Consider the following 16,690-nt stretch of genomic DNA (forward strand, 5'->3'; position numbering starts at 1 on the left):
CATTAACAGACTGTTTATTAGGAATCAGCTTTCTTGTGTCAGACATCACATTTGTGTTTAGACAGAAATTCTTGTAAAATTTAGACTGGATGAAAACATGTGTTGTTCACGTTCTGGATCAGAATGAGAACGAGCAAAAAATGTGTACAGTGTCTATCACAGCATGTGAGCGGATCGAGCGCCATTAATTTAACCTGAGATAGGACCACACATGAACAGATTGAACAGATGTTGCATTACCAGCATGCCCTGATAGATCTACCTGGCATTCCTTGGTATGATGTTGTGATTTAATTAATTAAAGAAGACTATTATTGGACAAAGTTTCACTGTCGCCATAATTCCATCCTTTCCCATGTCCTAAATACATGAGGGTGATAACCTGATATCCTAATATTTTCATTAGTACTTGTCCCAATAATTAGGCTAGCACTTTTTTCTTTTTTCTTTCATTCTTTTCTTTCTGCAAGCCTTGCCTCTCGCATGCAAGTTCAAAGTGTAATGTTTGTTATGTCATGGTGACTTAGAGCTACACCATACAACATTTTTGCCTTAATTAGAATATTAACCAAGTCGAAGATTTTTCTATCTTTTCAGAAAGTAATGGAGCATTCTCAGAGAACATATCACCGATGTAAAGTAGTTAATGGCAGACGAAATGTATTGTATTTATTTATTCCAGGTCCCACCTGAGGAAGGCCATAGCAGCCATCAAAGGGAGACTGAAAGCTGTGGACCTGGTCACCCATGGCTTCTTGTCCAAAATGTTAGACATAACACTCTCTATCGCCTATTTGAAAAATCCATAGAAAATCAAATGAGCAATATGTTGAGCATATTTGTGTTGATCATTTTTCCATACCTTTTCAGTTATTTTTTAGGGGAGCATTTCATATTTGAGCTTTATTTTGTCCCAGAACTTTTGCTACAGCCCTTAGATATTTGCCTGTAATGCTTTGTTTTAATTTACATGAGGGAGGTTGTCCAAAAGCTTGCAGAGGGAGAGGTGATATGGCAGAGGAGGCGAGGCGAGGCTGTGAGCGTGGCTGGTGGAGTGGGGCAAGGTGAGATGTTGAGGATCCGGTGAGCAGGCTGAGGCAGACAGGAGGCAGATAGGGAGATCCTATGGCAAAAAGAGAACAGGACGAGTCGAGCAATACACAGCAAAGATCTTATTATTATCAAGAAATCAGAGAAAGGCCGGATAGTTTTCTACCACAGTGGTTGAAACAACAATCTGGTGATGAATGGCTGGAGAACCGGGGTAGATATACTGTTGAGTTGATGTGTAGATGGAGAGCAGGTGTGCGGGTTTCCACAGGTGTGCCACATGAGCAGCAATCAGGAGGGAGCTGGAGAGTGTCAATGGGGGAAGCCACGCCCACACACACACACAGACAGGGGAAAACAAGGACACAAAGAAACAGGAAGAACTGGCCATGACATATATGATGAAGTGCCCCATTAATTGTAAACTATATTTTCCACTCCACCTAGGGCTTTCATCCAATTCACCTCAAATTTTTCCTGTATTCAGAAGAGACATGAATGTGTAAAAGTTCTCAAAAACTTGTACAAAACTCAAAGGGCGGCCCGTCAACGTTCCATGTCTCGCCATGAAACAGGAAGTTGCTGTAACTCAAACATACAGGGTCTTAACTGCCTGAAACTTTATATGTTTCATATGAGTCCCTTTCTGAACACTTCTACATGTTAAAAATCAGTCATCAATCTCTCAGAGCGTCACCTACTGGTTGGAGGCAATAAGCCTCGTGTGACATGCATCCTTCGCTTGAATGACATTGTAACTGTCTTGTCAAGACTTGATGTTGTGTCTAAATAACTTGACAATTTACAGCCCTTTTCACTGTTTTGTGTCCGTTAAACACACTGTGGCTGCAACACAAAGAATTACACTTTGTTGCCAACATTTGGTGTTGTCTCCAGAACACGGCAGAATTGAGAGTCGTTTCCACTGTTTTGTCTTTGATCATCACACTGTGGCTGCAGGTTGCACTGCGACTGCAACAAATTGCGACATGCACACGGGTGTGAGGGCCCATTCATTGCTGCGTGCAGCTTTAATCTTCTGTTGTATTTTAGTGGCGTATTGGAGCCCAATGCGCCGCATTACCACCACCAACTGACTGTAGGATTTATCTAGATTATTTTAATTAGTCCATTTGTTCCCAACAAAGGAAATATTTCCTCTTTCCTTTACTGACAATTTATGTGGTGTTGCTGCTTAGAACGTGAATGTGCACAAACATATCCATCCATCTTTATGTTTAATAGTTAATAAAGACCATTAACCGTTACATTTAAATCTAGTTTAAACCAGTTTATGTACTCAGTCAAGCCCAGCTGTCAAATTTAACATGACAAATGCCGAATCGGAAATGGAAAGATAAAATTTGAAATGCTGAATGTCGAAAGCAAATAAAAAATAACTTATCATTATCATTTTACATTTCAAATTTGCTTTTTCCATTTTCTTTTTTCTTTTTAAGTTTAATTATGGCCTGATTATTCCTAGTAGTGTAGTAAAATAATAATCTTTTAATTTTGTATTTGGACTATTCATTTTTACTATGACCCAAAATATCCTCCATAACAATACACTGAATACGTTATAGCCTATAAAATATGGCAATGTGTCATACAATTGCTCTTGATAGAAAAACATATATATATATTTTTCCTGTTCTGTGCTGTTTCACTGTTTTTTTTATATTTAAACATTGGCTACTTCGTTTGTAACTATTAACCAACTAACAAATTGAACCAACTATTATTTGGCCAAAAGCATGGATGCAGGGGGGCACAGAGCAGATCTGCAGACGAGTACCTCTAGTTCACGTAATTCAAGGCCTGTCTTGAACATACTGTATATTTTGTTCAGTTGGTCGTCTAGTTTGAAGACGGAGAAACAGGGTGCAGTAGCTCCTCTTTACCACAGAGTGGCGCTGTCTACAACATGGTAAGAAGGCTGTAGAACAGATTAGAAAAGACTAAATGAAGATTTTACCGTCATGCTTGCTCTGCATAATAGGTTGAAATAGGTTCTTATTGAAAAAAAGAAATATGCCTACATTACATTATCATTACATGCTAACAATATCCTATATTTTCTCCATAGCTACACCATTAAAAAAGAACACGTTTTTTTAATTATACAGAAAACATTATTGGTATAAAATGTTCAGCTTTTAGAAACAATAGAAAGTAATAAAAGAAAATGTTCTGTCTGTTCAAAGTCTTGGTAATGATCTGCCAGTACTTTTTATATTATTTTACAGATTTATTTCTAAGAGTGAAGTTTTACAGTCACATATTTCTATTCCATTCCATATTGATTGCGTCTGTGTAAATAAGTCCTTATTTATCATTTCTTTATATTTCTATGTTTCAATTCTGGTCATATTTATAAGGTCCACATCCTTCTTTATGCTTTTATTTTCCTACTGGGCTCACCTGCTTAACTGCAGCACTGACAGCTAAGCACAAAATGCATTTGTGCTCTGGGGTGTGTATTGTACATGTGAAGATTATAATAAAAAATTAGTCTCAACTAGTTAATTTGTTTGTAAATGTGTCACTTGTTTATGCATCATTAGCATCATGATTTAAAAAGCAGAGGGAACAGAATCAAGGTAAAGGTCAGTGAAACACATAATGTCCAGGGGAAGGGCAAAAGCATATTGCAAGAGGAGTCAAGGTCATCGTGTCTGTCCACTTTTGCACAGTTCACACGGCCTTAGTTCAAAGTCAGAGGATTTAAGTCAATATACAGCAGGCAACAGATCCTTTCACATCTCACATACTTCCACACATGTGTTGATGTTACAAGAAAGGGAATAAAAAATAAAGGTTTTTGAAGATATGCACAAGCAGGAAAGTAGCGTAGTGTAAAAAGTCTTGTCTATCCCCTGCACTATTAACATGTTCAGCAAATTTATCCATTCACTGTTTGAAGGACAAAGGCAATGCTTCCATACTGTTAATTTTCTTCACAATTGCCATCCCCTTTAATTTAGTTGGGGGTTCTTTTATCATAGATTTACAATATAAAAGAAAAAGTATAAAAATAATTGTTCACCTTGGGTTTAGTGTGATGACTGTGGAAGATATTTCCATGCCCAGTGTCTATACGGACAGCACACAATGTGAAAAGGCTGAGAAAGGAAACTGGACATGAACTGAATGCAAATAAAGTGTTTATTTAAAATGTGCATGATGCCGTTGGGGGAAAAATAGTTCTTCATTTCTATTGCATCTGTAAAGCACTGCAATTGTAATACAACTGTGGGCTGTGTACAGTGAAATGATACCTTCTGGTATTGATTAGAAGTCAAGGGGTCACATAGAAGCTATTGACAAACAAATTTTAAAAAATAAAATAAGCTCTAAAATCAAATTGGAAGATTCTATATGGCCATAATGTTTGGCATTGGTTTGGGGCCACTGTCACATTACATGAAAGCTATTTAAAAAAATGTTTTTTTTTCCTGTTAAGATATAGCCTATGTTGAATTTGCAAAAATAAATAGATAAAAGAAGAACTTGAAACCAATTAAGTTAGCCTATAATTTATAATAATAATTTTCACTAAAAGACAATAGGCAAATCAGCATAAAGGCACGGAGAAAAATAAAGGCACTGTGTCATTTAAAACGTAATTTATTGACGGTCCCTAAATCAACCCCCAGCGGTTAACGCGAGGGCCGGGAGGAGAGCTCTCCTCCTACTGCCAACACTGGGTGAAGTGAGTAAGAGTGAGTGAGCTTTGAATCATAATAGAAGGGTGTACATGAACGGCATGTAAAGCCATGATTTATCTGGACGTCTGTGTGGCACCGCAGAATCGACCGCTTAGATGTACGCCTTTGTGTAAATAAGCATAATGTCAGTTATATAAATGCGAACACTATGATTGATCTAAATTGAGACATGAAAATGTTCCTTCTTCTCGATGACTTGAATCTGTCATGGTAATGGTAGAGCGTAGTATCCTTTCAAAGCCTCATGAACCCATTCGATCATACATAGTGCAGCAGTTTGCAAGGAATTACTGAATCATGGGAACCAGAGTGATAATGCGCACTTCTTTGTCGCCAAGGCAACCACAATACGTTTCTGTGGATGAAGTCATTGTTACGCTGATCGTTACCATGGTTACAACCTAGAGAGGGCGCTGCGGAGGAGCGTTCCACGTAAAATGACGCAGGGCGGGGGCGTGCCCGAGATGCGCGCTGCGCTAGGCTGCTTGTTGTTCCCGCAGAGAGGCGAGAAGATGGCGGCCGTGTCAAGCGGAGGTGCTGCTGGGTCCGCTGCGGCCGGGATTACGCACTCTGCCCGACCGACCCACGCAGGCATGGGCTCCCAGAACCGAGCCCAGCCACCCGCCGGCATCTGCCAATCGAGTCGCACCAGCACGGCCGCTGGGTGCATCACCAATCCCGGCCACACTTCGGCCACCAGGCCCCCCCCAGCCCGAGTGGGCCACTACGAAATCGAGCGGACCATCGGCAAGGGAAATTTTGCGGTTGTTAAACTAGCCACACACATCATTACCAAAGCAAAGGTAAGACAACTCATGTCCGAACGTTAGAGGTGAACAATTACAAGCTGTCATTGTTTTATATCAAGACTTTTAGACCATGTACTGAGGATGACGCTGGGGCCTTCAGGCTCTGGAGACACAGCGGCCAGCCCGCTCTGGTGACACCGCTGCTTGGCGATTGGGGGCTCCGTTCGGGTCCGGGCATCACCTCTAACTACTAATTACAAATACATTTACCACAAAATACACATGATTTAAGATATTTTAGCTCGTAGTTGTATCAGGGAAGCTATAAAGGCCTGAGGTTAATGTGTGGCACAGCGCAGAGGACGGAGAGAAGGGTACTGACGAAGATGAAAAGAGGAGACACTGAACGTCTCACTACTGGAGCTAGCTTAGCTTACGAGCTAATGAGCCTCCTAGATGCAGATATATTTCTGACCGGTGCCAACACACAAGGTTAAAAGTTTGCTTAAGCCGACTGGATAACTTGAAATGGAAAATGAACTTTAAGAGTTGATATGTCTGGGTTACCTGAGGGTTGATACTCTAGAAGAACTACTTAAAACTGCTGAAGTAAACTATGGCAGAACCAGACTGTAGCTACTAAATTAAGCTAACGTTAGCTTGGTGGAGGATGATTTAAATATACAAATCCCTGTGCTTGTTTCATTTCGCGCTAGGAAAGTTTGAAGTGAAATACAGCCATTTTGTTGTGGTGAAACTTTTTCAGCTCCAGTCTGTTGTGGTATTTAGAAATTTCAGTCAGTATCTAAATGACATTTCCGTGAAGCCTCCTAAACATGAAAACATTGACATAACAAAATGAGTGGTCTCTTCCACCACACACTTTGAGTGTATGTAGCTGTTTTTCCATAGAGTGGGTGCCAGTTAGCTGTATATTAGATAATTGGAAACATTCATTTGCAGATATAATCAAATAATGATATTTTTGAAACACACCAATCTAAATGAGTTTCGCTTTGGTTTACCACAAGCCAGTCCTGTTCTTCACACTGACGCTCAACATTGCACCCAGGCTTTGTAAAGGGGTTGGTTCGTGTTTGTAGCAAAAAGGTGGTTTGGGCCTTTATGGTAGGTATGGGAAGTCTGGGGCATTAAAAGTGAAAGGGTCAGGGAGCAGCCTGAAATTCAAGTTTCAATTCAAATAAAGAATTCCACAGTTTGATGACAACCACCAAAGTACACATTTGCTTTAAAGCAGTCTGTACATGATGCTTAAAATGAAATTTCCTTCTCTGGTCCTTGTTCTCTGAACTAAAAACAAACTAAGTTTTGATATTCCTGACTTAATAAATAATAGTAATAAGGTGGGGGGAGATTATAAGTGAAAGTAAAGGTTACATTTTTATTTTGTGCTGACTTATTGATCAGGTGCCTACATATTTCCAGAATTTACTAGCCCGTGTGCAGTTAATTGTCAGGCTGTATATGTTGGCTATTTCTTTTTTAGATGGCATGGTAGAATAAGCTCAAAAGGGCCTAAACCAATAACTAATCAGAATGTGCATTTAGCAACAAATGGATTAGTAAGAGACTCTGATATCCTGATGAGCTTCTACTCATAGTCATACTTGCGATGATGGGATGTGAAAATCTTTTCTTTGTTGATGTGACTATTCTGATAAGTATGCACATCCCTTATGATGGATGCTTGGTGTAAGACACAATAAGCTGAAGCCTAAACCTAATGCTTTGTTGTGTTTTTAATGACACAAAGAAAGGTGTGTCAAGGCAGCTGAGCATGCAGCTATACCTCTATGCCAGTGTTGACATACACACAATCAAGCAGACACGAGTCATTTGGTGCTTTGTGCCACATGGTCCAGAGAACCTTCCGATTAAATCCACACAGCCAAAATAAACTTGGGTCAGTGAGTGCCATGTAGTGTTTTTCTACACTGCAGAAGACATTTCTTGAAGGACTTTTAACTGTATTGAATGACTGATGTAATTTACAGACTATTAAGTATGGGAGCAGTGTGTGCAACCTCTTATAAGAGAAATACAAAGACAGTAGCAAGTGACAGATTGTCGTTGTGGTTATAAATCTCTCTATTCTTTGTATGTGTGAGCCTTTTGTGCCTGCACGTGTGTGTGGTTGCTGTCTTGCTGTCTGAGTGTGAGAGACATGCAGAGGACAACATGACAGTGGAACACAGACTGACGAGGAAATAGAGGCCTTGTTTTGTTGTCTGTTGATAGTGGCCACAGACCAGTGACCTCTTGATTTTTATCCACTAGCTCATGTTTTTCAGCCCCCCCCCAGTAGCTCATGAATATCATAAAAAAAAATAGTATGCTTTAACATGCCTGTGGATATCATGAATATGGATATGATGATCAGTCATCAGATGAAATGGGCTTTGCAGCCATGTTTTACTGCACATGTTTTCTAACAATCCAATGAAAAATGCTGACTAGTCAAAAAATAGCCAAACAACTCTTGTTGTTCGATGGAGCTGGATGATATCCTGCAGTGCAGTCACTCAGAAGAGGACCTGGTTTATACTAGGTAGCACAGACGTGCAGAAAGGGATGGGCCATGTCTTTGCTTCATTTGCTCTGTTGTTTTGTTAAACTTTAAGAGCTCAACAGGCAATTTGTTAAGAGCTTATATCTCCAATACAAACTTGCTATGTATTTTGCAAATCATTGTGATAACAGGGGTTTGTTAATAAGAGATTTACCACAACACAAACCTTAGCTCGTAGAGGGCTGGTGTGCTTCGCCTGGAAGTTGTAAAAGTGAAAGTTCATCTCGTCTCGTGCCCGCTAGTGAAGTGGAAGTCAAATGAGGAGTTTTGGGTACTTTCACACGCTCAAGCTGACATCATGAACTACTCATTTAAGGCGTAGCTCTGGTTCTTATTGCTGCACAGTTTCTGATTTTCTTCAAGGTTAGGCAGTAGTCCAGATCGACTTATAGGAATACATACATTATTTATTATTTAAAATGTGAGAAAATAAACATAGCAATAGCCCAAAGCAACATTTTAAATTGCTTTTTCAACTTACCAACACTCCAAAAAATATATATACTAAATATATAACGCTATAATGAGACCAACAGTAAATCCTAATGTTTGAGAAGCTGTAACAAGCAATTGTTTTGCATTTGTGCCCAATAAGGACATTTTCACATTACGATTGCTTCGTACTGTACTTGAGTACTGTTGCCCCCCATCTCCTCTCTCCCACCGGTCAGCTTTCACATTAGTAAACTCGGTCCGTACCCGAGTACACTTGCGGTAGGACTCCGAAGCAGAAGGTGGTAGTAATGCACCTCAAAAACAAGGAGAAGAAGAGGAGTATCATCAACTATGCAACAATGTTTATGTTGTTGTTCCAGTGTAGAACAGCGTGCAAATCGCCTCTCGCCTACATTCCTACGGTATCAGCCATTCCTCTGCAGTTCAGAGGATGAGCTCGACGGTGCTGCGAGACGGATTTCGGACGGGACGTTATTAAAAGCGGTCCACTTCCGTGGTTTGGTATTGTAGCTTTTCACACCCGAGCACACATGAACCAACTAATCAAACGAACCAGACTTTGGGGTCAAGTGTACTCTGATCTGGGCCCGGGTCCCCAATGTGAAAGCCCCCGAAATCAGAAAAAAATCTAAAAAAAAAATTACTGAAATTGTTGCAGTTTTTTTTGCAGCCCTACTATTGTTTAAAATGTCTGAATACATGCACCAATTTTCTTTAAAATAATATGTTGAAAATAGAATGTAGGGCTTATAAACAGGCTAGGAAAGAAATGTTCAGTGTTTACGCATGGTGCTTCTTTGGTATCATTCAAAGATAGGCAAATTGTTCAAGACATGTTGACAGAAATTATAGAGCTGCTCTACCCATACCACATTTTGATTGGCTATTTACCAGGCCTGTAGTTGCTTTGTTTGCACTATACTAACTAGGAGATGCTATTTCACATCCTGTCCACCTTTTCTTAAGAGATGAATATTTACTTTATAATATCACTTAATTTATAAGCCAATGAATATACTGAATATACAAGCGCACTACTTGATTAAACTCAGAATACTGTCGCTCTTAAATGTTTAGAAATTGTCCATGGCCACTGGTCAAGTGTAATCAAACATTGTCGGCACTGGCTTGCCTCCAGGTAGACGCTCTGTGCTAAAAGTCGTTGATGATGAAGACACAAGGACATGTCTGAGTTTTACAGATTTGTTTGCAAAAGAAACTGCAGAGCAACAACAGACAATCTTTAACCACTCATTAATAAGTTTGTTGAAATTATAAAAAATATATATTTTATTAAATGAACCAAAATTTAATCTACCCCTCTGTAATCTTTGTTTATAGAAATTTGTTCTACTGTTGTAATTTTCCTTCCAGTGTTTGTCATGTTTGGTAAGCTTCCTCAGCATAGATAATATGCAGGACTGCCATTGGATGTTTGCGTGTGCATGCCTGAGTGTAATACCTTGACAGAGGAGGTATGGTCGGTGCCCTTGTACGACCTGATTTAAAGTTCAAGTGAAGTCACACTTTGTTGTGCCCACAGCGAGGTGAGCGAGATTGGTAAAAGATGGCACTGCGCGGCGTGTCCTGATGTGTGGAAGCACAACCCCCCACTTCCCTCCTTTTGCCTCTTTTTCCTGTCTTCCCCCCTTTCCTGTTGAGTGTTATTTTTTAGGAAAGGAGAAGGATGAGCAGGAGGAAGAGGGCAGGCAGGATGGCAAGCGTTAGGTAACAGGCCTAATGTACTGTGTAACATTTTTACTCACTCCCTCAGTCGCACACATAAATTCTCGCATAGCTCTCTAACATACAGCAACCCCTCTGTGTTTCTCACACACGTACGCACTCTCAAATGTGACATCATTTGGGTGAATAATATGACAAAGGCTGTGTTTCTGCTTGACTTATCTTCCCGCCCTCTAGTCGTTGTCTCTTGCGTTGTTAGCTGTGTGCCCCAGTCGTCTTCGAAAGGACAGGAACACAATCCAGACTATGCGGTTGTGTGTGTCTGTTACATGACACAAGGTAGGCTTTCTCAATATGATTGTGTTCGGTATGAATGTTAGCAGTGTATCACCATCAGTTTGAGTGCAACACTACATGGCAGCACGCACGGTAGCAGTTAAAAATCACAACTCTGCCATCATCATCATCCGCAGCGCTGCTTGTTGTCAGCGGCGACTGTGTGTTGCCAAGGCTCCTAGTTGGAGAAAGGTCGCTCCATTGAAGTCCTACTGGTTTCCATAGAGATAGTGGTGGTTACAGCCTCCAACTACCATTTCTGAATGGAACTAACTTTACATTGGTGATCTCATCATCTGTCATGAAGACATATACTTTGTGTTATTATGTGTTGTTTACTAAAGCTTCACACATGATAGAGCTGGATTTGTCAGGGAGTCTTGGGTTTCCCACGTCGGTGTTTCAGGCAAGCTTGGTCTTTGGCTTCTGTTGCTGTTGAATTGATTCCTTTGTGAGGATGGCAAATGCCTACCAGCTAAAAAAAAACACACGTGTGATGCAACCTGATTGAAAAATGCTGGGAAATGAAGTAGTAAGAAGATTTTAATGTCAAAATGATAAAACATTCTTGTTAATTTGTTAATATTCAATCATTCTGAATTCAATGCCTGCACATTATTTTTTTTACGTTTTACATAGCTTTATATGGGTTTTGGTAAATGCTGCTGCTTTGAATACATGCCGACCAAATGTTCATAACATTATGCTGTAAAAGTGGGCAATATACTGTAGATCTAAATACTATTCTTAAAGGGATAGTTCGTTTTTAATTGGGGTTGTATTAGGCACTTATCTACTGTACGTAGTTCACTTACTATTCATAACAGTCAGCACTGCCCCCGTTAGCAGAAGCCGGCCAGGTCCTACACAGAAGCTATGTACAGGGCCACAAGTACCTGTAGTCCTAAATCCAAACATTTCAATTAAAGTGTAGGCCTATGTTTTGTTTTGTTTTTTGTCACTGCTTCACATTGGTGTCAGACAGCCCATTCCTTCAGCACTGTCGTACTCCGCAGATAAATCAGATGTGGTCACTCATATGCGCATACGGCATTATTACTGATTTTAAATTGTGCTCAACATACATACTAATTCATGTTAAGATAAAAGTATTGATTCAGTGTTTAAGACCGGTATGACAAAATCTCTATAGGGATACTATCACATGAACATGATTTCAATTCCACTACAGGGGAGACTTGATGCTCTCTGCATTAGGTGGAAAAAAACATGTGCCTAATATATCGGTATCGAAATCGGCAAAAAGAGTTGAAAATATCGGCATTTCGGATATCGGCAAAAAAATCCAATATCATGCATCCCTAAAAAGAAGTGAAAAGCGAGTATCTTGAAATGACTCGTTTTGTTAGACCTTCTCTGATGTTGTGCTGTCCAAAGATAATTTATTTTATTTACTATGAAAGAAGATGCTTTAAAAATGGCAATAAATTAATTATTAGAATAGTTGCTTTTAAATAAACCCAACCTGTTAATCGACTTATTGTTGCCCTTCTACTGTGAACATGTGGCCTGATAGCAATGGATAGGCAGTGATGATACAATGCAATGGTGGAGGACTGTAAACTGATGACTTGCTATAAACCATGAGGATGTATTTCAAATGAAGTAATGGAGAAAGTGTAGGGCAAAAATTGATGATTATCTGTCCTCACTTTTGTCCCTTTAAAGATTTGTTGTCCTATTGTAAACACGTGCCAAACTGGAACTGCTGGTTCCTTCATACCAAGCACCAATTGACATTCACTAACAAAATTGGAATGTGGACTGTGCAGGATATGGTGATGGTGCGGTAATAAATCCGATTTCTGATTCTGCCCGTAACTGTCATTGCGAAACATTGCAAAAATGTAAATCTGTGCTCTACAATTTCATAATGAATTTGTCAGTTTGCTCTCTTGATAATCAGGAAATAATTCAGATTATGTGGTGGCACACCTATTATGTTGCCACTGATCAGAATAAGTTGCCAAACACTGGTTTTTGGTTTTGGTCTGCATGTCCCTCAAAATGTGCTCATCACAAAGTGTGGGCTCTTCTTTGCAACAAAAAAAAACTGCAAGCGGCAGATGAATGTGTGATGTCCAGCTTTCCACACTGTAGCATGTCCCCAGTCTTGTACTTTCAGCCTGACACACTCATCTGAGTCATTTCCACACATCATGCTGGTGCACAACACACAAGCAGAACATCTCTGAAAGACGTGCTGACTCACCCTGCCTGTACGCTTTCATCTCTGTGTGTGTGCATGCGCATAAAACAGTCATGGTGTTGACCTGCCGTGACAGTATCGAGTGTGTACGGCGCTGTGTGATGTCCGTGCGACTTCATACAAACACGCTCTCAAGCCTCATAACAAGCATCTTCTGTTAACTGTTTGTAAAGCCCCGGTTTACAGATGCCATGGTGCCATGTTTTCCACCTTTTGTTTGTGTTTGTGTGCTCTAGTTGGAGTTAAACTCTCTCACATGCTCATATGGGTTAATCCTTGCCATAACAACTCCTTCAGGTGTTATAATCTATGTCACCCTGTTGATGAAGGTTAACCTCATGCATAATATCACGACACCACTCTGTTTGTGTGCGCGCATGCCTGTGTGTGCACATGCCCGGGCTTCCCACTCTAGACATTACACCACAGACCCAATTCTCTTGTTGGGATTAGCCTCATTATTGTTTAGTCATGGTTTCATGTTTTCAAAGTGAATATCCTTAAGAGTGCTGGAAGGCAATATGATCAGTATATACAGAATCTAACTGTGTCATTTTAGACCTTACAGCTTTTTGGCTATGTTCAACATTTTGAGTCCTTTAATTTTGCGTAACACATGCAGCTTTTTTGTCTGTATAGAGCATTATAATTTAACACTTATGGTATTATGTCATCAGAGAGTATAGTGATCGAAAATATATCAAACGGGACTGTGATGACTTCCCCCTGTGATGACCATATTATTCCCCTGCAAGCACCACACTGTTATTGTTAATATAATCACATGATGATTCTCCTGAAACCAGTTGATTCTTTGAGGGGTTGATAAATTAGCCAGCTTTCTTGTGTCCGTGTTTTTGTTGACACAGAAGGACATGTGGCCGCTATTTAGATGTTGCCGTGTCAGTAGCTCGTATATAAGCTCCTAATAAGCTTCAAGTAATCTCTTGTCTTGTTGTCTCTTATATGGTAGGTTCATAGTTGTTGTCCACTTGGAATAAAGCAGGCGATCATGTTTAAACTTTCGCTGATGCAAATTGTAAGATTTTTTAAAATATATTCTGTGTTTCCCACAGGTCTGAAATATACTTTAGGTGGTAGCCAGCGGAAAGGGCCGACATTACCTGTCTGCACAAAAATGCTCTACTACATGTGCCTTAACCTAGTGTTTACTCCACACTGACTGTAGGAAGCAATGTTAAATTGTCACTGACTGACACCCTTTAGAGGACTATTTTGTCTTCCATAGACTACATGCCGCTTTACTGCTGTCTGTTTATGCTGAAAGCACAATTTCACCGCTACTGCATATATTGTAAGATTGTATATTTAATTCTCTACCAACTCAGTGTTTCATCGTAATATCCTACGTAACGTTATATCACTCAGTTAATATGTTGGGGTGTAGCGCTGGTGATCCCGCAAATGCTGCATCAAGTTTGATGTGTTTGACACTTTAGGCGCAACTTTTTTCCCGGCTGGTTTTGCAGATGGAGGCGATCCGGCATATCATGTCTGTATTTATTCAGTAAGGAGACTGTATCTAAGTTTTGACACACAGTGAAAACAACTGTATAAGCAGAGAGAGAGAGAGACAAAGAGAGCGCTAGATGAAGAGCGAGAGAGAGAGATCGCACCAGAAGAAATAACGTCTGTAATTTGATGTTGTTTATTTTTTACTAACATAATGTACTTATGTCCTACATGAGACTTACGACTATGTTTTTATTTCAAAGACAATTAGGAGCCTTGTGAGTGACTTTATCTCCCAAACAACTGCCCTGGAAACACATCAAAATAAAAGCCTCGTGTACAAACGGGTGGGAGTCCATCCATAGAAATGCTGTACTTGGCTTTTACTTTGAAAAGCATACCGGAAGTGTTGACATACTTTACTCTTCTGTGACGTATTCTACAGGAAGAGAGATGTTAATATTGCTGATATGAGGTTAATAGGACTCATCACATTTCATTTTCATCCGACACGCGTGACTCACGCTAGCAGCCTGCAGCCTCTAACCTGTTTTCATGCAGTTGAAAAGAAAACGTTAACGTTCCGCGGCCGTCACGCACTGCTCACGTGGGCAGTGTGAAGCCATGCTAAGAGGTAGAGGTTTTAAATTGTTGACTGACTGGGCGCTGGTGTAGTTCAGTGGGTAGAGCAGGTGCTCCATGTACAGGGACTACTGTCCACGTCACAGCGGCCGCAGGTTCGACTCCTGTCCTCGGCCGTCTGCTGCATGTCACCCCCAACTCTCTTCTCCCTGGATTTCCTGCTTTGTTGAAGGACACACAAAGAGAAATGTTTATTGAACAGGGCAACTGAAAAGCCCTTTTATCATTGGAGAAATAAATGAGGTTCTCAGAAGCATACTATTATCACACTTCTAGCCAATCAGAACCTGGTACTTTTTTGAAACTCCTTCGTGGGACAAAAATGACCTCTTGACTCCTCATTTGCGGTCTGTGATGGCGACGCCAGTAAATAAGCAAGACTTAAGGGAAACAAAGTGAATCATTCTTTAACCTTTGATTTCCTACTCCTTGACACCTGAGTGAGTTTAAGATGAGCATTTAACTTGCAGCTTATTATGTTGCCACGCTTTGCAGCTTTAGTAGGTGTGTCTGTGTAGTGTAACGTACAGTAAACGCTCCTCCACTGGACAGCAGCTGCTCCAGCATGGTGCTGTGTTGAGGTCACTGTCTTGTGATCGGAGGGGCTATGTGACACTTTATCTCACGCAGCCGGCCTCTCAGGAGTGTGGGTGTGTGTGTGTGTGTGTGTGTGTGTGTGTGTGTGTGTGAACCCAGATCTTTGGATGGAAAATTCCAGAGTCATGGTAGCTAGTGCAAAGTAGACTCAACACCCTGAGGCTGCTAAGGTACACACTCTCAGTCACAAAACATTTACTGTACCTTGGCTGGAGCTAAAGCTGGAAACCCAACCGTTGGAGTACAGCTTACCAACCAGAATTCCCACTCATCAAGCCAGGTCTTTGCTTGTTAGAATGACAAGGTTGCCAGCTCCTACAACGGATGCAAATCTCAGGCAATGTCCTTAATTTATTGTAAGCCTTGTTAACAATCATCCTACTGACTACTGACACAATACACGCCCTGTACGGCTGTATCTGTAGCCCAGTTACCCCTATTTCAGGACCCAGGGTCCATTAAATGAGCATTGTGTTTATGTAGATGTCGGCATACATTTTAGTGTGAGCGTGTGTGTTTTTGTTAAGGTGTCCTGTTGTTACTCTGCAGAAGATGCAGCGGGGAGCGATTACATCAACAAAACGGGAAAACTGCCAATGCTAAGAATAGATTGCTAGAGCTTAAAATACCTCATAGACACTTTTAAAAACGGAGCCATACATACACACATACATGGCCCGATTTAAAAATATAATAATTATATAATATGCTAATGTTCAGTGTCATAATACATAGATTTTAGCAGCAGTGCAGTTTTACCATTACAAAGAATAATGGCTGCATAATTACAGAAAATGAACGCGTCAAAAAATGAACGTAGACGGCATCTTTAAAACATGACGGAAACGCATGACTCAACGCTACCGGGCTTTTAATTTTCTTGTTGTTTTATCAGTCCGAGATCAATGAATAAATAAGTGGACAATCTGCCCTCACTCTCACCGCACTCCCATAGCCAATCTGTCGCGAGCAGGGTCTACACACACACACACACACACACAGACAGAGAAACGTCCTCTGGTATGTCCCTACTGTAAATTAATTGATTGTTCGGCGCTTTTTTCCCTTTAAAATAAACCTCTCACTGTTATGCCTTTTATTCAGAGAGAGGAAAGTGGATTGTGTCAGAAGCAGGGGAAGAGAGAGTAGG

General features: G+C 40.5%; 1 protein-coding gene across 2 annotated transcripts in view; it reads left to right on the forward strand.

Moving 5' to 3' along the window:
- The first annotated feature begins 5,296 nt into the window (after nucleotides 1-5,296).
- The window catches only part of sik3 (SIK family kinase 3), a 39,746-nt gene continuing 28,352 nt past the window's right edge, over nucleotides 5,297-16,690 (forward strand). For both annotated transcript variants that reach the window (XM_069676527.1, XM_069676528.1), the window contains exon 1: nucleotides 5,297-5,584. In XM_069676527.1, coding sequence (XP_069532628.1) covers nucleotides 5,375-5,584 — 210 coding nt within the window. In that variant the 5' untranslated portion in view covers nucleotides 5,297-5,374. The remainder of the gene's footprint in view (nucleotides 5,585-16,690) is intronic.

Source organism: Semicossyphus pulcher, unplaced genomic scaffold, assembly GCF_022749685.1.
Source record: "Semicossyphus pulcher isolate SPU_LCO1_2020_fin unplaced genomic scaffold, fSemPul1.0.p SCAF_26, whole genome shotgun sequence".
Taxonomy (NCBI): domain Eukaryota; kingdom Metazoa; phylum Chordata; class Actinopteri; order Labriformes; family Labridae; genus Semicossyphus; species Semicossyphus pulcher.